The 25242-nt window shown below is 43.5% G+C and overlaps 1 protein-coding gene across 2 annotated transcripts in view; it reads left to right on the top strand.

Annotated features, from left to right (window-relative positions):
- Positions 1 to 13820: 13820 nt before the first annotated feature.
- Positions 13821 to 25242, top strand: part of TBC1D9 (TBC1 domain family member 9) — a 119514-nt gene continuing 108092 nt past the window's right edge. Inside the window, exon 1 of one of the 2 annotated variants that reach the window (XM_073604161.1) lies at positions 13821 to 14567. In XM_073604161.1, coding sequence (XP_073460262.1) covers positions 14444 to 14567 — 124 coding nt within the window. In that variant the 5' untranslated portion in view covers positions 13821 to 14443. The remainder of the gene's footprint in view (positions 14568 to 25242) is intronic. The other variant, XM_073604153.1, reaches the window with a different exon arrangement.

Below are 25242 nucleotides of genomic sequence, written 5' to 3'. Positions count from 1 at the left end.
ACACTGGCTGTACACAGCTGTGCAGTAAGAGTCATCTCTTGTAGCTGTGTCCGGGTAAAAGTCTCCTCTGCTGCCAGAAATCTTTTTTCTGTCATCGTTGCAGACTGAGCTAAAATGTAAAAGCTTGCTGTAGACTGTTTGTAAAAGCCAAAGTATGTTTACTAAATAACACTCATTAAGACTATCAAGCCAATTAGTGAAAAAAAGAAGACACAGATTTAGGCCTTAATCACAATGGCACTCCTGCGTTTCGCTTTTCTAAACACAGGAAAAGTCATCTGGGAAGTAGAAACAACTTTTATGCCTCCCAGATTACTTTTTACCATGTTTAGATGTTCCTGCTTTAAAGTGCATTTAGCCATATTTAGAGTTTCTAATCAGATCCTGGAGGCACACAATTCTATTTTCTCTAAACTACTGGTTCCCAACCTGCTACCCAGGAGCCACATGTGGCCCTTTGTCACTTTTTGTACAGCCCTTGGGGCCCCTGCAGACACTACTCTGCATTTCCTTATTACCCTGTTATAGCAATTGTTTTCTAGCAGTCTCATATACTATGTATCCAGTCTATGACTGTCTCCTGAAGCAATTCCTAAAGCATGTTCACAGTCTCCTGTATCATGTCCGCAGTCTCTGGCCATCTCCTGTATCATCTCTGTAGTCTCTGATCATCTCTTGTATCATGTCCGCAGTCTCTGACCTCTCCTCTATCCTGTCCACAGTCTCTGACCATCTCCTGTATCATGTCCACAGTCTCTGAACATCTCCTCTATCCTGTCCACAATCTCTGGCAATCTCTTGTATCATGTCTTCAGTCTCTGGCCATCTCCTGCATCATGTCTGCAGTCTCTGACCGTCTCCTGTATCATATCTGCAGTCTCTGACCATCTCCTGTATTATTTCTGTAGTCTCTAATCATCTCCTGTATTATTTCTAAAGTCTATGACCATCTCCTGCATCATATTTACAGTCTCTGACCATCTCCAGCATCATGTCAGCAGACTCTGACCATCTCCTGTATCATGTCCACAGTCTCTGACCATCTCTGGTATCATGTCTGCAGTCTCTTACCATTTCCTGTAGCATGTCTGCAGTCTATGACTATCTAATGTCTGCAGTCTCTGACCATCTCCTGTATCATTTCTGCAGTCTCTGATCCTCTCTTGTACCATGTCTGCAGTCTCTTACCATTTCCTGTATCATGTCTGCCATCTTAGACCATCTCCTGTATCATGTTTGCAGTCTGTGACACTGAATATTCACAGAATTTATGTGCGGCCATTTGGTGATGTTGAGGGCCATGCTTGAGCCCCCCCCCCCACCATATCAAGAAAGCTGACCACCACTGCTCTAAAGGCAGCCAAACTGACTGCAGCTAAACACAGGTAAACACACATTGTAAATGGCACCACTGAATAGTCATTACATGCATTTATATGTGCTTCAAAATGTTCTCTAAATGCATATAAACACAGGTTTGACAATGCCAGTGAGAATGAGGCCTTACCGCTGTAGATGAGACAGATATTCTCTCAAAACACACATGTAAGAAATAGTCAGGGATAGGGAAGAGCTCAGGCATGTTTAGATCTTAGTTCAAACCCATCTGAGCTATGTCTTGAGGAAGCTGACACTATATTTTACTGGTGCCTTCACGGCATCATATGCATGGTTGGTTGCTCTGCCCCGGCCAACCCACAGGACCATTATAACTCTATAAAAGAGAGCGACACCCCTCCTGCTCCATTCTCTTTTCTGTCCTTTAGGCCACACAGGATCATGGATTTGCCAGCCCCCAAAAAAGTGGGACCGCCATTCATGTTTATGACCCCTGAGATGAGGTCCCACCACATGAGCTGCTAAATGTGCTGAAGAATGGGGGAGTCTGTTTTTCTGTGGATCTTTTTGGGGCAGTGTATGTGGGACTCACTATTTGGTCCCCATTGCGGCTCTGCGGCTCCGTCCTGCCTTGTCCTGCTGCCAGGTTTTATTTCTCTGTTTTACCCCTGCTTAGTAGTGTGGAGGAGCTGTCTGTATAATTTGCAACCTGTGTGATAGCTGCGGGCGCTCCGCACCCCTCTTCCAGCTTGTTTTTCTTTCCTGAATCCCAGTGGAGCAAGGAAAGGGCAAGCAGCATCGAAGCACACAATGGATTATGCAGATTCTACACAGGCCTTACCAGTAGGGTTGCCACCTCATCCCTTTAAAACCAAACACATATGAATTACATAGGTTCAGTGGCTGATTAAGGTGGTAATGAGACTCACTTGGTGCCTTATCTGTATTAAATTAGCCTCAGAACCTGTGTACTTCATATGTGTTCAGGTTTTAAGGGATGAGGTGGCAACCCTACTTACCAGGCTAGTGGGCTTCCTGTTCCTCAGAAAGTGAATGCGCACTCGACAAGAGGGATTTCACCTTCATGGGCAGCCTTGGCAAAGGTCTCCCTAGAGATAATCTGCAATGCAGCAAGCTGGTCCTCGTTCTCCACATTTATGGCTCACTACAGCCTAGATCCAGCTAGTGTCACCTCCCAGGATTTTGGGAGGAAGACCTTACAGTTTTCTGTTTTGTAACAGTCAATTAAAATTTCTGTTTTCTTCAGCATTCCCTCCCTGGTAGCGAGTTATTTACCATGTGTATGCTGCCATGAAGGCACCAGGAAAACGGAAAATGTAATACTTACCTTTCCATAATTTTCCTTTCCTTGTGCCTATCCATGGCAGCATATTCCCCCCCCTCGCTCTTTTCCTTGTGGCTGGGGCATCGCTTTCTTTTATAGAGTTATAATGGTCCTGTGGGTTGGCCGGGGGCAGAGCAACCAACCATGCGTATGCTACCAAGGATAGGCACCAGGAAAGGAACATTAGGAAAAGGTAAGTGTTCCATTTTCCTTTATCCTGCTGGGACGCTGTCACTGCACACCACCAATCATAAGCAGCCAGGGCATTCTCCTCCCTGCAGCTGCACATACACAAGGGGCGTATAGATGTGTGGCTGTGGGGAGGAGAATGCCTCAACCGGTTATGATTGGTGCTGTACAGTGAAAGCTTTTTGATGGGATAGCTCGGGTGGGTGCAAACTAAGAGCCGAACATGCTTGAGCTCAACTCTGGCCAGGACCAGATTTTATACTGTTGCAATGCTACTTTAGAGCAGCAGAGGTTGGAATTTATGAATGTTACTGCCATCATAGGCTGATGTCAGGTGGCGACTTTGCCACTAGTAATCATGCCTCTGGAGATCTGTGAAAATTGGCAGTGGCAGGATCGCTAAGAGGCTGCCTGTTTTTTCCTATGGAATCTTTCCCTCTGTAGCTGAGGCAGCAAGATGTAATTTTGTTTAATATGCAGTACAGTGACAGAGTGACACCTTGCTGCATCAGGCTAGAAAGGGAATGATTCCACAGGGACACACAGGCTGCAGCAGCCCCTTATTGATCCTGCCACTACCAATTTGTCCCTAGTGGCAAAATCCCCCGTCTGACATCAGCCTAATCGTTGTCTCGCTGCTTATCTGAGCAAATACGCTCCACTAAATTATATAGGTAGTAGTCAGAATCTACAGTCAGTGACTTTATACATTCTAAATTTTTGCTTGTAAAACAAGATAAAGTAATAAATCCACAATTGTGGCAGAAAACACTATTTGACCACAGTTCCTAGAAGTCTCAATGGTGTCCATTCACAGGTGAACTGACTCATTATTACTCCACAGGGGCTATCACAAAACTACGATCTGGTGTGAAGTGCACTTGCTTTCCTGTCTTAGTATGCCTGTTGATCACACTTCCTGACTTTTCATCCAGGCTTCCAATACCATCTTCTCAGGGAAGGACGTACTAGGCCCGCTCTAGTATGATTGTACATCCAAAGAAAGCATTCTTTCCCAATTTGCTGTGGGACACCGAGAGGGCAAATCCATACTTTCTACTGCAGAGGAGAAAAGGGCATGGGCAGACAGATGGGATTTTAGGTAAGCACACATAATTGCTGCTATAACCCAGTTATTCAGCTTACACTGACAAGAGCCAGACCAGGAGATGTCATAGTTGGCAATATTTCTTATAATTCCAGGGATTCTGGTGCATTGACATTTAAGTAGGCATGGTGCCTAGCAAGGGCATTTTTTTTCACATTCTACTATTAGGCCTCTTTCAAATGGGTGATTAGGGGCATACACCAGATTCTAGTGGTGGGAGTCACTGGATTCTAGTGCCTGGGATGACAGGTGTATGTGAACCGTGGCAGCTGCTCAGTCTGTACAAAGTAATGATGACTGAGAGGAGCCATCACTGTACACAAGTATCCGCACATGTAGTGCTTACCCGTGCTTAGGGACAGATGTCTGAATTTGGATGCATCTTTCTGTGTCCAGTGGCAGTCATCTGCCCCCACTTGCAGTTAACCACTCCTTGTGCGTTTACCCATGGACAGTTATGGCTGCTGTCAGCTTGTCATTCATTTACACAGACTGGGCCGCATCTAGCCATAAACAGCTGTGATTCTATCAGCAAGAATCCTTTTGATTCTTGCCGCTGGAATTCGCAGGCCAGCCCTAGTCACCTGTGTGAATGAGGTCTTGGGGCAAGTTCACACCATAGAAACGCAGTCCAGATGCACTCCAGATGCTTTTTTGCATGTGCGTTTTTGATATATTCCTATATCAAGTGGCATTAGGACTGTCCATGAAAATCAGACAGCTGAGTAAATGTAGTAACGGAACATGCAGAACCGGAACAGATGCCAAGAAGAATGAGATAAATCAATTCTGATTGTTACAAGGTAAATGTATTCTGACTTATAGGCACAGAGGAAACCACAGGAATGCTTACTGCGTATTATTATAGGGGGTATGTATTTTGAATGCAGTTTCTTTAATTCTAACAGTCAGGACTAAGGATGAGCTCCGGCGTGTTCGCACAGCCCACGTGCAGAGCCTGCCAAGAAGTTTGCGCTGCGCCAATCACAGGCAATGAGGCATTTCCCGATGCACGGCTGCAGAGATCAGGAAATGTCTCGCTGTCTGCGATTAGCGCAGTGCTGACTTCCAGGCGGGCTCTGCACAGGGCTGTGCGAACACGCCGGAGCTCATCATTAGTCAGGACTATGGCTGGGTTCACACTGGTGCGGGAATGCATGTAAATCACACACTGCTCTTTAGCGGACATGCTAATCTTATTCTGGCACCCTTGCGCATAGGAAAATGCAGTGCGTTTTCAGGTGCACGAAACCACATGGTGCTGCATCTGTTTGAAAAATGAGTTCCTGCACTGCTTTTGGCTGAAGTCTAGCAATGGTGTTTCTTTTCATTTGGGCCCAGTTCACACTAGTGCGATTTCAGATGCTACTTGAGCTGCACAGAATCGCATGACAATGCATATCGCATTGTTTTCAATGGTTCCCATTCACATCAATGCAACTCGGCATGGCACACTTTTGGAAAAGGTTCCTGTACTACTTTGGTACAATTCCAGCACATTTTTGTCCCCACAGAATATGCAAAGCACTTCAAAGTAGCATCCAAGTCGCACAACATCACACTGAAAGTCAGAACAAAATCAGATTGCAGCAGTGTGAACCTGGCCTTTGTCTGCTGTTTTTCTGCATTATCTGTATTTGTTACATGTTTTAAAATATTAGCAGATATTGTAGAAGGAATGCTTACATTATAAAGTGTCATTTCAATCCAGAAATTCCAGTAGTGGAAATGTCACAGTTTATAACACTGACTACAATAATTACAATGTCAACAATGCAGCTGATTATCCTCTGTTTATGCTGAATATTGTCATGGAATTTTAAGTGCATGTCTCATGAAAGGTCCTTGATGTGAGTGTTTATTCCAACAAACACAAGATTTAGATGAAGACCTAAAAGTGTTTAATCTGCTTTGTCAGACATGTTTATGAAATGGCAAACTGCATACAAATCATCTATAGCTTCACAAAACTAAGGTGATAACAGAAAGAAAGGAATGGCTGTCATGCTCATGCAAATCATGGTTCCATTTAGAAAGATTAAATGCAGGCTCATCCAACCCTGAAGCATAATGCGGGGTCCAGAATTAATTCCTACAAATTATACCTAGTTCCATTCTAACCCCCAACCCCTAAATTATTTAATCCCTAAATAAATAAACCTAGCCCTTAAACTTAATCTAACTCCCTAAAGCCTCGTACACACAATTGGATTTTCTGACGGAAAATGTGTGATGACAGGCTGTTGGTGGAAAATCCGACCGTTTGTACGCTCCATCTGAGAATTGTTGTCGGATTTTTCGCAGACAAATGTTGGATGGCAGGCTTTAAAATTTTCCGCGGACAAGTGTCTGTTGTCAGATTTTCCGAGCGTGTGTACACAAGTCTGTTGGACAAAAGTTCCAAGTACAAAAACGCATGCTTGAAAGCAAGGACAAATCGGATGCGGTCAGTCTTGTAAACTAGCGTTCGTAATGCAGGATTAACATTTGGGACAAATTATGAAATCTCAAAATGCAGCGCGTAATTCTCTTCTTTAATGGGATAGTAATGAAGCTGCTTTGCTGGTGATACTGATGGAGTTATTGCAAACAAATTTTCAAAGGCTTCTTCTTCTTCCCTTCTTCTTTTTTTTTTTTTTTTTTTTTAATCAAGAATATTTTTATGCTTGTTATTTTTTTGGGGTTTTTTTGGGTGCAAGTTACCACAACAGCTTCTAAGATCAAAGATACAACTATGTTGGTGTTCCTTTAATTAATTTAATTAGTTGTTTTTACATTGTATTTTTTTTTTAAATGTAACTGCTTACTCTCAAACTGTCATTTTGAAGTAAAACACATAGCCAAGTATTTTTTTTATTGTGCATTAAAAAAAAGCAAACAAAAAAAATTAGACATGCTATCTGCCAATAGAACTTAACCAAAAAGTGCATTCTATGTATCCAAAAATATAGAAAATATACCAAATCAAATCATTATTCAATCAAATTCTTCTTAACATAGGGGTCAACAATGCCAAGAGTTGGTGAAAGCAGGGGTCCGTCATTCAGAGATGATTCCGAAAATCATCTGGATTATTCTCCTGGAGCTCCCACAGCAAAGGCATATAATATAATTGGTCATGATTAATAAAGCAACCAATTTTTGGTCCAAGAAATCCTCCTCCCTCCTCAGCCAATAATAAATAACAGTTTATCTCCTCCGATTCCGCAACATGGCTGGTTGACGAACGGCCGTTCAGAAACAAACTGAAAAGCATGAAATGAAAAGTGGCAATCAACATTCACCAAACATTTACTAATGCGAAATTAGCAGGAGCACAAAGGGTGGCGCCTGACAACTGAATTTTCTCTTTGTAGTCTCGTAGTACGTCACTACGTTCGTGTTTGTTGGCCGACAATTGTGTACCGTTTGTATGCAAGACAAAATCCAGGCACACGCCTTCGGACAAGTCAGAGGTTTTGTCTGTGGAAAATTCGATCGTGTACGAGGCTTTTCTCTAAGGCCAGGTTCACATATGTACGGCTGCAGGTTCGTGCCTGGTGTCCGGTGCATGTCTGTTCAGATGTGATTTCAGGTCCGAGTTTTTGCCTGAATTCACACCTGAAACACACACACACAACCCTTTTGCAATTCGCTCCGCAGCAGCCCCAGACCTGTGTATACCGGCTCCATTGAGAGACGGTCACGCTCGTCTGTCATGCGGGGAAAGCCGCATCCAATGCGCATATGTGAACCCAGCCTAAACCTGATGCATGTGAATGCATGCCAGTATCATGCCAATATACTTCTTTTTTTTTTTTTTTTTTTTTTTTTTTTTTAATGGAGAGATCCCCTTTCGCCTCCTTTGTGTCCGTCAGATACAATTCAAAACAGTCCTCAATCCCCTGGGAATCGGCACAATGAAGCCAGGTTCTTCTGTTGCATGAATTGATCTGATCTCGTTGGCATTCCCTTTAGGACTACTGTAGCAGCCTTTCTCAGCCTTTTTCACAGGGACTATCCCTTGAAAGAGAAGAATGGGTTTTGGCTTTTCTACAGCATCATACTTGCCTCAGGGGATGCTGCATCTGTCTCCCAGCACCTCTAAGACCCCAATACACACTATATACAACTTTTTGTAGTCTAATTTCCTTTTAGATTTACCAAAACCATGTAGTGCAAGGGACTGCCTGATTGCATATATTGAAACTCTTAAGGTTTGACCTCATATTATATGGTTTTGGCTCTCTGCTCTGCCCCTCCTAGCTCATTGGAGCTCCGGGCTGTGGAGGGGGCGGAGCGTCAGCCTCAGGCTCTCAGAGGCTCACCGAGAGGCTGAGCTGGATGTCGGTCCAGGGACCTGGCCGATCCCGTCTTCCATTGTCAGGATGATGCTGCCCCTGGGCCGACTTCTGTGACGTCAGCAGAGAGTAGACTTCAGCCCTCTCTCTGCTGAAAACGGGTCACAGGAGGGCAAAACTAATTGCACTCCTGTGATCCATAGGAGAAGTCCAGCCAAATGAGCTTTGGCTGTAATTTTCCTTTAAAATAACTCCAAAGGAACCGCATGTGAATAGTGATTTCTAGTGTGAAACGGCCCTAATAGTGGCCAGAAAAGAAATGCAGCCAATGAAAATTGTTCACTCACATTGGAGGTATGTGGATTAAAGTGTGAGGTGTGTGTATATGTATATATAATTATAAAATTTATTTACCTTAACATGCAGTTGGGAAACTTATTTTTAAACTGCCAGATGTGTTTTTCTATGTTTTATGCTGGATTATAATTCATCTATAAATACCTAGGGATCCTGCCAGTCTGCTTCATTCTGTGCCCTTTCCTGTTCCTTTCTTTCAGTGCTGAGACTTCAGACCTGTAGCAGCCTTAAGGCAACTTGTCATGCGACTTTGGACACAAAGTCACAGCTCATTGATATCATTGGCACCTGTTCCAATCTATGCAACTTAAAGTTACAGTGACTTTGGAAAGTTGCCTTTACTACTTTGATGCAACTTTTGAAGCAACCCCCACAAATAGAGCTTTCGTTTGATGGTATTTGATTGCCTCTGCGAAATTTTTTTTATTTTTATATACTATTCTATAATCTATCAATAAACTCAATTTTATTCATACATTTAGGCCAAAATGTATTCAGCCACATGCCTTTTGGTAAAAAAAAGTCAACAAGCGTATATTTATTGGTTTGCGCAAAAGTTCTAGCGTCTACAAACTAGGGTACATTTTCTGGAATTTACACAGCTTTTAGTTTGACTGCCTATCTCATTTCTTGAGGTGCTAAAATGGCAGGGCAGTATGACCCCATTTTGGAAAGTAGACACCCCAAGGAAATTGCTGAGAGGCATGTTGAGCCCATTGAATATTTTTTTTGTCCCAAGTGACTGAATAATGACACACAAGAAAAAAAAAAAAAAAATGCACAAAGTTGTCACTAAATGATGTATTGCTCAAACATTCCATGGGCATATGTGGAATTACACCCCAAAATACATTCTGCTGCTTCTCCTGAGTACAGGGATACCACATGTGTGGGACTTTTTGGGAACCTAGCTGTGTTCGGGGCCCCGAAAACCAATCACCGCCTTCAGGATTTCTAAGGGCGTAAATTTTTGATTTCACTCCTCACTACCTATCACAGTTTTGAAGGCCAAAAAATGCCAAGATGGCACAAAACCCCCCAAATGACCCCATTTTGGAAAGTAGACACCCCAAGCTATTTTCTGAGAGGCATGGTGAGTATTTTGCAGCTCTCATTTGTTTTTGAAAATTAAGAAAGAAAATAAATTTTTCTTTTTTTTTTGCGACAAAATGCCTTTGCTTTAAAAAAATATATAATGTTTGGGGGTTCAAAGGCCCTACAGATTAAAATAGTGGGTGTTTTAATTTTTTGGGAAAAAACACACTTTTTTTTTTTTTTTTTTTTTTTTTTTTTTTTAATCTTAATGCACTAAAACACACTATATTTCCCAAATGTTTGATGAAATAAAGATTATCTTAGGGCGAGTATATAGATGCCAAACACGACATGCTTTAAAATTGCGCACAAACGTGCAGTGGCTACAAACTGCATACATTTTTAAAAGCCTTTACAGGTTACCACTTTAGATTTACAGAGGTCTACTGCTAAAATTACTGCCCTCGCTCTGACCTTCGCGGTGATACCTCACATGGATGGTGCAATTGCTTACATATGACGCCAGTGAATTAAAATCACCTGTTTCCACCTGAATTCCAGGTTGGTAAGTGAATGGGGGAAGTACGGGTGCTGCACAGGTGGTGGGTTCCCATTTACGATTGGCAAATTCTGCAGGAAGGGCGCTATAGGCACGAAGGGCCTGTCTTTGTCTTCTTGATGGCAGAGGGACACTACTTGTGCTTGCCACCTCGCCAGCTTGAACTGCACTTATGGGACTTTCCATGTTACCAAGTGATACTGCAGTGCTGGATGTACAACCAGGGTGTACTAGGCCGCTGGTGCTTGCCAGTTCACCAGAAGGATGAGCGGCGCTAGTACTGCTCTGCTCCATACGAGAGCCCTGCGGTTCTTGCACCTCAACAACAGCAGAAGAAGATCTGGGTCTGGTACTCCTGACCTTGGCAGGGACCACAACTCTGTCGTCAGAGCTATCTGTTATGGAGCCGCTGTGGTCTACAGGATCGTATTCTGAGCCTGAATCTGACAGATGAGTGACTTCTTCTTCACTATCTGTCATGCTCAGAAATGTGTAGGCCTCTTCACTAGTGTACCTTCGATTTGCCATTTTGGGCTCTAAATTTAGTGGTACACTAGTGAGACTCACAGGTAAAAAAGCTCCTGACTGTTAGCAACTGTATCAAAATGCTACCAACAAAAACTGTTAGCGATCGCAGGGATCAGGCCTGACCCTGCAAATGCTGCAGTTATGTGTTTAGTGTTTTGTAAGTGACAGTGATCGATCAATACTGCACTTGGGTGGGCTGGGCGGAGGGGCAAAAAGCAGGTGCTAGCAGGTATGCACAGTGACTCAAGTAATTGGAACAAAAGGAAGCCTTTAAGAGCAACAGTCTTAAGCCTAGTACATACGGGCCAAATGTCGGGCGGCATCGGCTGGTTCAATAGACACTAGCTGACATTCGGCAGCCAGTCAGACAGAAGCCGGCCATTCGGCCAGCCTCTGGCGAAGGGCCATGACCGAAAAAGGTACGGGCCAATGGCTGAGAGCGCTGACTGGAGTGTTCTGTGCCCGTCCCCCTGTCAGAACACAATCATACAGCAGGGGAGATCACTGTACTAACATCAGATTGTTAGTACAGCGGCGCTGACACGAGCTGCCTGATTGGTGGGATAAGGGCATCCTTACACTGATAGGCATTGGTAGAAAGGCCCCATTACAATAACGAGTGGGAAGAATTTTTCTTATGTTGGTGGTGGTCATTCAGAAGACTGCTTCTTATGTTGGTGGTCTGTGAGAAGAATGCCACCCTTAGCCTAGGTTCACACTGGAGCGATCAAATTTGCATGACAAGTTGCAGCCTATTGGAGGCAATGGCACTGTTCCAATCAGTGCAACACCGATTTTGTGTTGCCGCACAGATAGTTTCTTTACTGCTTTTGCTGATTTCAGGTGCATCTTCAATAGACATCTGTGTATGAAGCTACACAGATGTCTATCAAGTAGCACCTGAAATCACACTGACCTTGCTACTTTGAAATAGCACGATTTCAAAGTAGCATCGATGTGAACCAGGGCTTGCAGATAGTTGCAAAGATCATTGGAGTCAGTGGGAATTTTATTTGAGAGGCAGAATTTGCTCATTGCTTAAGGAGCCCCTAGCAACTTTTTGGGGAAACCCTGGTTGAAAAGGCTAATTTAAAGGCTGTCTGAGGGAAGACCCTTTTTTTGTTACAATATATTGCTACTGCCAGTGTTTTGTCGCATTTGGCTACGGAAGTGACGAGAAATTTCACTGTGCATGCGTAACTTGCTGATATACGTTCCAAAAGTTTTTACGACAATATGGAGCAGTGAAACCATCAGATAATGTAACGGAAGCGCAGTTCAACGTCACTTCCGTCACACTATCTGATGGTTTTAGTGTGCTGTTTTAGTGTTGGAACGCATATGGCGGCGTCCAGCGGGTAGCCATATGTGACGATACACCAGCAACATGTGGAGCCAGTGATTGAATGCAATGAGCTGGTGTTATGAGGGACACCTCTTTATCGCAATGTTCTTCTTCCCTTCTTCTTCTTCTTCCCTTTTTTTTTTTTTTTTACTACACAAAGGAGTTAAGGCTGGTACAAGAAAATTGGGCGAACGATCATCCGTTTTTTTTTCCTTCATTTTATACAGCCGGTCTGGACGTAGGAAGGAAATAACATACAAAAATTCTTGTACAACACAGGCTTTTTTATTTTTCATTGTTTTATTGCTTCTGATCATGCAGTCTTTCGTATCTGATATTTCTCATATGAAAATAGTACGAAAACGGTACATGTTAAATGAAAATTGTTTGTTTGTTCTGTTCCCATACAAGAACAATTTTGGAGTTTGTCCCTTTTGGAATTTTAATTTGCAAAGTCGGAATCGTATGTGGAAAGTGTTCATACTATGTGAAAATCGAATGATTGTTCCTCGTACAAAATTTTTCTTCCAATTTTTCTCAGTGTGTAAACCCTTTAGTCACTAGTATATAGGTGTGTGTGTGTGTGTGTGTGTGTGTGTTTGTTTTTTTTATTTTTTTTTCTGTTTTAAATATATGAAATCTAGACCCTCTTTAATGGTATATTCAAAATCTATTGTGCTATGGTATAAGGAAAGGAGTGTGTAATGGGCAACTGTTTGCGTGACCAAGAGGGTTATGGCCCGTACACACCATCAGAAAAATTGTACAGAAAATATCGCTTTTGAAGTGATTGTACGACAATCTGATCGTTGGCACAGAGCTTTTGAGAACCGATGGGACAAGCATGAAAACTTTTCTCATACGATTATCATTTAATCAGTACAGTTGTCAATCGAGAATACAATGGAATAAAAAAACACATTACATCACTTCCAAATTTGTATTCTGTTGTACGTGAACTTTCCAAACTATAGTAAAATCTTAATTTTCGATTTAAAAAAAAAAAAAAAACTCTAATCATTCGTCCGATAATCTCATCGTGTACCAGGCAGTAGTCATGGTTATTTCCATTAATCGTCATCTGTGTTCTCTTGCTTTCTGCTAGAATTATGTAGAATGTTCACTTTGTTTTTCCCTTTTTGTTGTTTGTTACTCTGGTAAGCCTATATAAATTAAAAGGACAGTAGCAAAATTGAATTAAAAACAGAACACCAAAGGACAGCCAACCAAAATTAATTAAACACTACACATTAAGGCCTTATTCACATTGGCAAACCTGTGATTAAATGCATTTCTAGGACTTTTCTAAACGCATAAAATTTTATTTGTATAGTTGATGTTGTGCATTTACCTGCATTTTAAGTGCAGTTTAGCTGCTTTTAGAGAAAATTAGAATTCTGTGCGTCCAGGGGCAGATTTTGTACTTAAAAAGGGCTCATGCACATGGGCACATTAGGGGTATACAATGCAAGTCTGAAAAGGGGCACTGTGGGTTATGTTAATGCCTCCTAGCTGTACGTATATCCTTTTTTTTTTTTTTTTTTTTTTGTATTGTGCCATGTACTGTATGTCCTGTAACATTCCTCTGATTCAGCCGTTTATGACAGTCCTGTGAATGAGTGTACAGGTGTAGTGTAGCATTGCTCAGGCACATAATCTTGCTGTATTGGCTCTGCCTCCTGCCTGTCAGTCCCTTGTGGTTCACATGTTGATGTCATTAGTCTCAGCTTGGCTCTGCCTCTTGTCTCCTCTCTCCTCCTCCCTTTTTCATTCGTGCAATCCTCTCTGATCGCTGAGCTGCTTCTCTGCTCTTAATACATTGTTATGCTGGCGGTGGTACCATGGACAGGGCACCCCTGCACTGATCACAGCCCTTGCTGCCACTGATTGTCTGCCTGCTGGTGCCCACCATCCTCTGCTGCCTGTACTGGATCTGGAAGACTGGATGGATGCCCTCCCTGGATCGGTGATCAGCGCCAGCTTATCCCTGACATAGCTGTCACCATCTTGACATTTCAGATGTCACAGCTGTCATTCATTATGTGAGCCCATCTGATAAAATAGCACAACTATTGGGAAAAACAAACAAAAATCTGCTGATGATGACAGAGCAGTCTGCTGGCTGGATCTTGTAAGTGCAAGTCCCAGGATGTGCTGACAGAGGTGTCTGGACCTCCTCCCCTCCATGGTGTCCTGGAGCTCAGCCTGGACTCAGAGCTTGTTATGGTTTGGGGTCAAATGGGATGCAGCTTCTGATCTGTGAACTCCATCCTCTGCTGTGACTCTGCTGCTTCTGTCCTCTGTGCTGTATGGAATTCTCCCAAGGAGCATAACATAGGAGATCTGTCTGTCCCTGACAATGTGGGTCCATCCAGAAGAAGTGCTGCTGGCGAACGCCCTATGGATCACCGAGAGGGCCAATCCTTATTTTATACTGCAGAGGAGGAAGGGTCATGGGACCAGAGGAGGAGGGGGGCTGGCCGGTAAGGACGTTACACACTATATACATTTTTGTTACTAAAATTATTATATATAATCAAATACTTATTGTTTACCATTGCAGCAATGGGATCCTTGGTTCATATCTCAGCCAGGGCTCTATCTGCATGGAGTTTGCATGTTCTCCCTGTGTTTTTTTTAGTGTGGGTTTCCTCTGGGTACTCCAGTTTCCTCCTACACTCTAAAGCTGGATACACCCTATACAATTTTCTGTAGATTTTTCCATATACTGAACCATATAATGAAGTCAAACCTTAAGAGTTTCAATTTGTATGCAACCAGGCAGGCCCTTGCACTGCATGATTTTGGTAAATCTAAAGGAAATTGGACAACAAAAGTTGTATAGTGTGTCTGGGGTCAAAGGCTGCCTTCAGTGTTTTGATTTGCGGGCAGATTTGCTGCGTTTTCTGCCTGCGATTTTGAAAGCGCCGATGTGTGACAAATTGTGGGACTCACATTGAGATGCCATTCATTTGAATGACACCTAAAATCACAGTGTGGGTCTGCCGCGATAAATCGCACGGCAACCCGCATCGCGGGAAGCGTGTAGCCCAAAAAAAGTTCAGGAGCTGCTTTTGGGCGACATGCTTCCTGCGATTGCAGCGTGATTTATCGCGCCAGACCTGACTCTCACCGCGATTTTAGGTGTCATTTAAATGAACACCATCTCAATTGCAAGTTCCGCAATTTATCATTCACACATCGGCGCTTTCAAATTGCAGGCAGAATGGCGGCAATCTGCCTGCGATTCAAAACGCTGAAGTGCGAATGCAGCCTTAAGCCCCCCGTTCACACCTGAGCAACTTTCAGCTTGTAGCTCTAAAACGCTCAACAAGCCAAATCACATTCATTTCAATGGCCCCTGTTCACATCTGAGCGTTTTTATCGCCTGAAGCAAAACGCCTATCACTCAGAAAAGTACATGAGCTTCTTTTTGGCAGATTACAAGCGTTTTTGGCCCTATACTGTAGATATGATTATTAGAAACGTCTGACTTGAGCGTTTTTGTCGCTCGTCTTCTGCTCAAATTGCAGCTCTCCACCCCTAATTTCCTCTGTCTCCGCTCCCTAGTGCATAATCAATAAACATCTGAAGCTGTAAAACGCTTGTAATACACTTCTAAAATACTTGTAATATGCTTGTAAAAAGTTGCAAAAAACGCTTAAAAAAAAAAACAAAAAAAAAAAAACAAACAAACAAACAAAAAAACCCTGAAAAAAGCTAGTAAATTACTACACTCAGGTGTGAAATGAACCTAAAGGCATGCTTGTATATTAATTGGCTCCTGTCTAAATTGGCCCTAATACGTGTGAACGAATTGCCTGTAAACATTATCACATTCTGCATGTCGGTCCCAAGCCTCAGCAATTGAAGGGGGTTGGGGAAAAACATGGCAACCTTTTTTAAAAAAAAAATAAAGCCAAGAAAATTCTATGGGAAAAAGCTTTCAAGTGTATCAGACATGGTGCCCAGAGAGCTGGCCAATGTAATCGCCAATAGTCAGATATGTCTGAACAGAGATCTATATATTTATATTAGTGTACACACACAATATTTAGTTCCCTGCAGGCGTTTCTTGTGTGTGGCTTTTATCTAGAAAAGATAGGTGTCTATATAAAATGACACCGCACATGTTTTGGTGCAGGATAGAACATTGTTTTTATGTGACAAGCTGATCCTTTGTTTACCAGCTCTGTCCAGGTTCTCTGTCTGGAGCTGTGGGCTCTCGTTCACAATTCCAGGCTCCATGGCTGGCTAGGCCCGGCGTCACTTCCTGGGAGAATACAGGGGAGGGCTGAGCTGCTCATTATTTAGGTGAATGGAGCAGTATTTGCTGTTTTCACTACGCACGCTTCTCACAGCATTATGGGTCTTATTGTGTCAGCCATTGTCATTGTCTTTTAGTGGGTAATATCCTCAGTCTTAGCAGTTTTTATTATTCAAAACTGAATGTTCTAAATTGGTTAGAACTAGCTTTGCCATGCCACCCTATATATAGGGACATCTCTATTTTTATTACACATGCTGATTTCTCCTGACGTAGATGACCTTTAGTTTGCTAAAACACCAATCATCATAAACTCTGTGTGTGTGTGTGTGTGTATTTGTGGTGGTGTTTGTTTTTGTTTCTTGTTTTTTTTATTACATTTTCACCTTTTTTCCCATCCTTGGCTGCATTTCAGTGTTTCTTATCTCCTGCAGCCTCTCTGCAGCCACTTACTGCTGCGGAGGATACTGTATTTACACTTTGACCAGTAATAATATTCTTCACTGCAAAGATCCCGGTTAGAAGAATTATTTCTTTGTTTAAAAAAAAAAATTCTTAAATGCTTTGCGCAATGTAGCAGTTTGACTCTTTTTGTATGCTTCTTCACAGAAACATTTAAGAGAGCGTGAAGAAGGCATTGTTCATGATAACAAGGCTTAGCGCAACGCTGATTTTATCATCTGATCATTATCCAACTGGGGCAATGGCCAGTTGGGAATTGATTTTGAGAAAACTGTGTCCATGGTTAAGTCATTAAAGCTATATGTGAACATGTTATAGCAAGGTATAAGTGCAGCGCAAACGAAACTTCCAAAGCGTTGATTAACAACAAGTCCCAGAAAGTAATTTTCAGTAGAATGAGAGAAAGTCCAGAGAGTTGATGAACAGCAAGTCCCAGAAAACCTTCACCAGTGCTGATAAAATCCACATTGGGTGACAGTCCCTCCACCTCCGGTCTTATTATCTACTCTCACCTCTGCTATAACATTTGATATTTTGGATTTTTGTGAAAAATTCTATTTAGTGTTCAGCTTGCATATGAGGGGGGTTGTTTTCTTTTTATATATTCATATTTTTGCGCTTATTGCACCTTCTGCTTTTTATATATGTGAACATGGCCACATCCTACTAATGTGTAAATGAAAGTCCATTAAATACCTAGAGTGCATCTATGGCTACATGTAAAAAGGTCATGACCTCAGAACGCAAAGGGAGCCAAATCTAGGGTTGTCATTCATATCCTTTACTAATCATTAAGTCACTGATCCAAAACAAGCAAATGGACCCTGACCTACATACTTGTTCTGAGTCAACAATTCACTAAATCGCAATGAAAAAGCTCTTTTTTGGCCCTACTTTCCCTTTGGGCCACAGGAGTCCATTTGGTTCTACACCTTGTGACCCAGACATCACAGAGCCACACCTTAGAATAAAGATCATGATTCTTGCGACGTAAATTCTTTCACATCAAACAAAAAAATTGGGCTAACTTTAGTGTTTTCTTTAAATTCATTAAAGTGTATTTTTTTTTTTTTTTTCCCAAAACTGCTGCACAAATACAGTGTGACATAAAATATTGCAACAACCACCATTTTAATCCCTAGGGTCTCTGCTAAAAATAAAATATATATAATGTTTGGGAGTTCTAAGTAATTTTCTAGCAAAAATAATAATTTTAACTTGAAACCAGCAAATGTAAGAAAAAGGTTTATTGTTTAAGTGGTTAAACTTCCCTCATTTACACACTGAAGTGTATTCCTTTCATCTAAAGGACAAATCCTTACAATGTTTATACTTGGTTCCACTGCTGAAGAATGTTGTGATACTTGGCAGACTGTGTGTGTGTGTGTGTGTGTGTGTGGTTTTTTTTTTTTTTTTCTGCTTCAGCAGAGCAGAGAATTCTCTGCATAGAAAAAATTGGGAAAATACTTTTTGTCAAGATTGCAAGGGGGAAAAGATTGCGATAGCGATTTGTCGTGCAGCTCTACCCAGATGCCTGATCCGCAGCTGATCCAGCCTCTGAACCAACCGCTCCTGCACCCTCCACAGCCTGGTGCTCCAGTGAGCACAGGGGCTGCAGAGCAGATAGCAGGGATTGACAGGTGTTTTTTTTTGTTTTTTTTTTTTTCTTTCTTATTCTATGCACTATTCTTTTAAACCAAGTGAGCTATTAATGATTCCTTTTTTGTTTTGTTTTGGTTTTGTTTTGTTTTTAATAATATCTTTATGTAGCACCCCCCTAGATAGGTGCTAGGATTCGTTTAGATTTAATGCTGGCTGGGTTTTTTTTCTAAAACTGAAGAGTGCCAAATCTGGGGCAACTATGCATGAAAACCAATCACCTTCCAGGTTTTATTGTCAAACCTTAATTGAACAAGCCAAATTTTAGAAACTGGCTACCATGCACAGCTGCACCAGATTCTGAGTGCTCCAGTTTTAGTAAATCTGCCCCACTGTATTTAGTGGAACTGGGTGTGGTGTGTGGTTTTTTTTTTTTTGTTTAGCTTGCTTCACTGTAACCAGCGTGGCTGTAATTACAGTATTGTGTTAGGCAGTGGCAGCTCGTGCTCAATTGAATGCAGCCGCTGAGCCCTATCGAACGCCGCCACTGTGAAACCCCCCCCTGTACACTCACTGTCTGCTCGGCACTTACCCTGTCTAGGCGGGGCAGTGGGTGATGGCGCCTAGCGGTGTCCTCTCCTCCTGATTGGCTGAAACGACAGGCGCTGTGATTGAATGCCTATCAGGTGACGGGTAACAGACCCCAGCACCTTATTGGCGGAGAGGCGGTTCAGTGTTAGAACAGCAAATGAATATTCACTTTCCTAACACACTGGATGCCCGCAGGTCACCTTTTTTGATGCCTATGGCTCTAATTAGGTGCTTCAAAAACGCCGCCCGTCGCTGTAATTGAGGAGTGGCAGTGGCGACCATAGATATTCATGCTATGCATAAATCTATCCATTGGTCATAGAGGGGGTGGCTGGAGGGGGGGGGGGGGCCCGTGCGCCCTTATGGATGCACTGCCACTGGTGTTAGGTAAATTTAGCTGGTATCGCTGGAGAAAAGAGTCAGCTATGTGTTTGCCTAAAGGGAACGTTGGCTGGTGTTCTGAAGAGCTTAGTCTATTTCTCTGTGAATGGACTCTGTTCTTGTTGCTCTAAAGCAGTAGTCTCCAACTGCAGCCTGATGCAGCCCTTTGCTTGTCACTATCCAGCTGTTGGGGCACTATTTCTCCTACTGATACAAGGCACTCTTCCTCTCACTGATGCCAATGATGCGGCACCATTCCTCCCAGTGATATCAATGATGGGGCACTATTTCCCCCACTGACACCATTGAAGGGACACTATTCCTCCCACTATAACCAATGATGGGACATTGATTACTAACAATGGGCATTTTCTATTCCCACTGACCACAGTCCAGGCCACCTAAAGTCTGGAGGACAGTAAATTTTACCTTTGATTATAAAGATTGGAGACCCATGCTCTAAAGAAAGAAAGAAGATTGTGAGCTGTTAACTGCTTCTATTTCTGTTACTAAACAAACGGCTAGGGATTAATTCCCTTCATCTATACCAAACCCTTGGGCTCTTTCACACTGACGATCCGTATGTCCGTTTTTCATCCTTCCGTTTTCGGATGAAAAACGGACATGCATGTATCCCTATGGAGCATCGGATGTCAGCGGTGACATGTCCGCTGACATCCGACCCGCTCCGATCCGAAAAGTGTAACGGAGGAAAACCCTACTTTTCCATAAGTTTTCGGATCAGGTGATGACAGACTCTACGGTCCGTCATCATCCGATTTCCCCCCATAGGGGAGAGCGGCGCTCTGACAGGTCCATCGCTGCACGGTGTGCAGAGACAGACCTGTCATCTTCCTGCTCAGCGGATATCGGTGGAGCGATCCCCTCTGAGCAAGCGGATGTTCATGGGGCAGGTCATCACTGATCCGCCCTGTGTGAAAGAGCCCTAATTCTAGATGGTCTGATATAGATGTTAATGGGGAACCCCCGCAAGGGAAAAAAAACTGACATGGGCCCCCTCCTTATTCTTACTAGGCTCTTCACTACTGGTATATATTTTAAGGAGGACCTTGCCCACTATAAAAAAAAAAAAAAGTGAGGTCCGCCTCCAAATTCTTCAGATCCTGCTATAGATTTTAATGGCTAAACCCATACAAGAATAAAAACAGCGTGAACCCAATACAGGGCATAAAAACAGTGCGAAGTTCCCACCCAAAAAATCCACACCATCCATTTGAAAGGGATTGGGGATGAGAAACATGCGCCCCCACTTCCTGAACCACTATGTTGATAACGACAAGTTTTTTTTTTTTTTTTCTTCCCCACAGCCACGGCCTGGCGGTTGTGGGGGTCTGTGGGTAGGGGGCTTATCAGAATCTGGAATCCCTCTTTAACTTCTTCCCGCCCCGGCCTATAGCAGAATGATGGCTGGGTAGTGGTTCTGTTATCCTGACTGGGCGTCATATGACATCCAGCAGAATAACAGCCGCCGCGCGCCTGTGGGGGCGCGCATCTCGGCGATCGGTGGTGCGGTGTGTCGCTCTGACACACCGCTACACCGATCTTCGTGTTCAGCCGTATCCAATCACGGCTGATCATGATGTAAACCGGAAGAGCCATTGATCGGCTTTTCCTCGCTCGCGTCTGGCAGACGCGAGTGGAGGAGAGCCGATCGGCGGCTCTCCTGACGGGGGGTTTGCGCTGATTGTTAGTGCAGCCCCCCCCTTGGATGCCCACACTGGACCACCAGGGAAACCCCTAACATGTGGATGGCCAGGTACATCCTCCATGGCCATCCACTTGTGCCAACTTATGCCCACATATTCCAATCAGTGCCCACAAATGGGCACTGACTGGCACCATTATAGAACGAATAAAAATCAGTGATGCCCAGCAATGCCACCCATCAGTGCTGCCTATCAGCACATCAGTGCCACCTCATCGGTGCCGGTCAGTGCAGCCATATCGGTGCCCATCATTGAAGAAGACATACTTATTTACAAAAAATTTTAAGAGAAACAATTTTTTTTTTTTCAAAATTTTCTATTTGTGCGAACAAAATGATAACATTTGTTTGGGTACAGTGTAGCATGACCGTGCAATTGTCATTCAAATTGCGACCGCTGAAAATTTGGCTTGGGCAGGAAGGTGTATAAGTGACTGGTATTGAAGTGGTTAACAATAAGGGGGCACCCAGATACCAATATCTCCTACCCCCATGTGAATCAGTAAGGCATGGGTGCCCCATCTTGCCTCTGCCTTTGGGAGTAATGCCTGTAACTGTCAGTCTTGCAGTGCCTTATGGGACTTGTAGTTCTGCAACAATTGGAGGGCAACAGGTTGAGCACCTAATGCATTAAGGTATACATAATATAAAGATTAAATTAAAGTCTTACGTAATTTTTGACAAGTCCTCTACTTAAAATGTCCCGCGGTGTACATCTATCACAAATCATGTTATCCAGCAAAGTAGGCCCATGTCAGTCAATGGATGACAGCTGTTATAACCAAAAGTAGGGTCTCCTGGGTGACGTAATTGACCATATGTGGACATGACCATGCTTGATTTCAGGTTATCCTCTGGACTTATGTCCTGTTTAAATTGCCTTGTTTGTGGGTACCTACCCTTTTACACATGGTCAGTGTGTGGAGGGTTTTTTCACTTCTATATATCTATCGCCAGCTTGCTTACTGTATCTTACTGGTTTGTCACCCCTACCTCGCCTAGCCTGAGTACAGTTCTATCATATCAGATTTGTAATCTATCATGGCATGGATCATACAGCTAGGATCACATGTATACATGGAATTGCTAGAATGTCATTTATAGGCACATTATGTAAGTATGAACACAAATGACCCTTTGCATTAATTCAATGATCACTTAACAAGTGAGTGACCAAAATTCTTGTTGATCCTGTCAGAAATTCACGACTGAACTGTGTACTCTTCCTGTTACATAAGCAATCTAAACAGCTCACCCCCATCCCTTGAACTATAGAACACCTACCCCTTATGGTGTGCAGTTTGGGAGAGGGATGGGAGTTTTGTAGTTCAGGAAAATCTGGTCAACCCTATCAGTAACTGTCAAAAATGGCGTATTAAAGAACCTCAGAATCCAATGCACTCATGGTGCGCCAGAAAGGTATGTGGCGTTCTCTTTAGGTTCCTGCATTGTAATGCTACATCCGGTGAAAGGTAAATTGAGTGAACCTTGACATTTTATCACATTTTACTGCTTTGCCTGGAATTGCTCTTATTGGTAGGTTCACACCACAGCGCACACATTGGTTCCATATGCATTGACGTGCAATGGGGATGTATACCTTCATGCATTTTTGCATGCCCTACAGTTTTAATCCCAACTATTCGCATTACTTTCCTTTTAACCGTTGCTGCATTGAATTGCAATACAATTCTGCAGCATGTTGGTGTGAACTGTGTCAATGCAAAACCAGGCATTTTTGCCTTGTTTGTTCGTTGAAACTGTGTTGACCAGTGCAGCCCAATGCATGTGGTTTGACCAAGCCCTTGAAGTAGAAAACGAAAAAATAATTCCTATTGTGTTTTTACCTCTAAAGTTAGTGGTTGTAAAATTTCAGACCTACAATATGAACAAAGCATATCCCTCTATAGTGTGTACTTGTCTCAGTCCAGAGTTTCATATCTGTATGCTGCCTAGTTCCTTTTGTGATCTGCACGAGTCACTTCTGACAAGTTTTCCTGAGACCGAGAGGTAAACAAAGGTGATGGGGAGGAGCTCCAGCACACTGCCTGTGGTTGACAGCCTCAGCTCTGTTCCTGTGTGCTATATATAAAAGGGGTTGTGTCCCATCCCTCCAATCAGCAATCAATGAGCTCTGCAGTGTAACTGCAGCTCCCCAACCCTTGTTTTCTGGAAGCTCAGACAAGCTGCGTAAATTATGGACTTTGTGCCTGGGTTTACACTAGAGAACAGAGACATTGCCTGGGATTCACACCCCCACTGCTGTGCCGATCCCATGCGATGTCTGTGCAATGTGAGTTCAGCCATACAGTTGTATATACATAAGAAAGATGCAGGGACTTTTTTTTTTTTTTTTTTTTTTCCCCCCGCACTTGAATCGGACTGATTCCTGTCCAAATCTACAGTTTGCTCTGTGAACTGATATGGGGATGTCATTAACATTGTATTGACACCCACAGCGGTTCGCAGCAGGCAGTGTGAACTGCCTGCGGGAGAGATGCGATGTGGGAATCGGAGCTGTAATCGCGCTGATTCCCGCGTCGCTTTAGTGTGAGCCCAGGCTAAAGGGCTGTAGAGAAGAGAAGACTGCAGATAAACAGGAACAGCTTATGTAGCGCAGGGCCGGTGCTACCACTAGGCGAAGTAGGCAGCCGCCTAGGGCGCACTACCCCCTAGGGCGCAGCCATGGCCTCTGTCTGCGTCTGTCCCCAGGCGTGTGTTAGCTGGCCCCTGTTCAGTGCCGGCCCGCTGTCCCGGGAAAACATCTATTGCGTGCCGCCAATGTCCCGCTGAGCGCCCGCTGTCACATCTCCTCACACAGCGCCGCTCCGGGACTCCTTTGCTCCAGCGTGTCCCTCTGCTGCGACGCCGTGTGTCTGTGTGTGCAGGGGCGGAGGGGCGGGGCTCGGTGGAGATCAGAGCATCGAGAGGTGCACCATCTGTTAGCTGACCTCCCAGCCTGCGCTGACACCATGGAGTGGCTGGATGGCGGCGCTGGCAGGGAACACCTTATCAATACTGCCCGCCCAGCACTATGGAGATCCCTGGTGTGATGGTCGCTGTAGTGCAGAGGTAAGGAGGAGGATGGATCCTCCTCATCTACATCGAGAAGTGTGTTTAAGTAATGCAGGAAATAGGAGTCAGGTGAGCCAGTGTATGTCAGGTAGGTGAGCCAGTGTATGTGTCAGGTAGGTGGGTCTGTGTATGTGTCAGGTAGGCGGGTCTGTGTATGTGTCAGGTAGGCGGGTCTGTGTATGTGTCAGGTAGGCCACATGTTACAAGGGCAGGGCAAAGGGGGTGGAGTCAGGGGTGGAGCCAAGGGGGCAGCAAAATGAGGTTTCGCCTAGGGTGTCAAAAATCCTTGCACCAGCCCTGATGTAACGGGATTTGTTTCATGTGTATGACCTGAGGCTACTCGCTTCACTAGGTAAAAGTAAGGGTTTACAACTATTTTAACCCCTTCACAACCATGTAACACATATGCGGCGTCCAGGAACTGGGCTTTAAATCTGGGAGCCGCATATGTGTCCTAGTGTTTGTGCTGGGAGCGCGCACCCAGCAAATAGACCAGGCTGTCTGTGACAGCCCCGGGTTGCGAACTAGCAATCGGGACTCGGTTGCTGTGATTGCCCCTGATTGGCTTTAACAATGACTGAATAGTAGAAACAGACTAGTTCTATAGCAGGAAAGGAAAAAAAAATGTGGGGGGGAGAATAGTTCAGTGCATGATCTAATTTAGTTAGTGTTAGTGTCAATGTACAATAGGTATCAGTGGCAGTTGGGGTCAGTGTAACTGTCATTTAGTGGCAGGATGTCAGTTAGTTAATGGCAGTATGTCAATGGCCGCATGTTTTGGGTAAGAAAAAAAAAATGCATACTATTGTTTCTTGGTCATACAAAGAACAAATACCACACACATATGTGGCATTGCTGTGATCACCAGGAGTAGGAGAACTTATTTTGCAAGTTTTTGTGTGTGTGTGTGTGTGTGTGTGTGTGTGTGTGTGTGTGTGTGTGTGTGTGTGTTTATTTCTTTTCATAATATAAAATCAGGAAATGTCCATTAACATTTGCCACCAAATGAAAGCCCAGTCTGTCCTGAAAAGGCAAGGTATAATTCACCCAGAATTAT

The sequence above is a fragment of the Aquarana catesbeiana genome, linkage group LG01, assembly GCF_042186555.1.
Source record: "Aquarana catesbeiana isolate 2022-GZ linkage group LG01, ASM4218655v1, whole genome shotgun sequence".
Taxonomy (NCBI): domain Eukaryota; kingdom Metazoa; phylum Chordata; class Amphibia; order Anura; family Ranidae; genus Aquarana; species Aquarana catesbeiana.
This window is presented reverse-complemented; position numbering and strand designations above follow the sequence as displayed.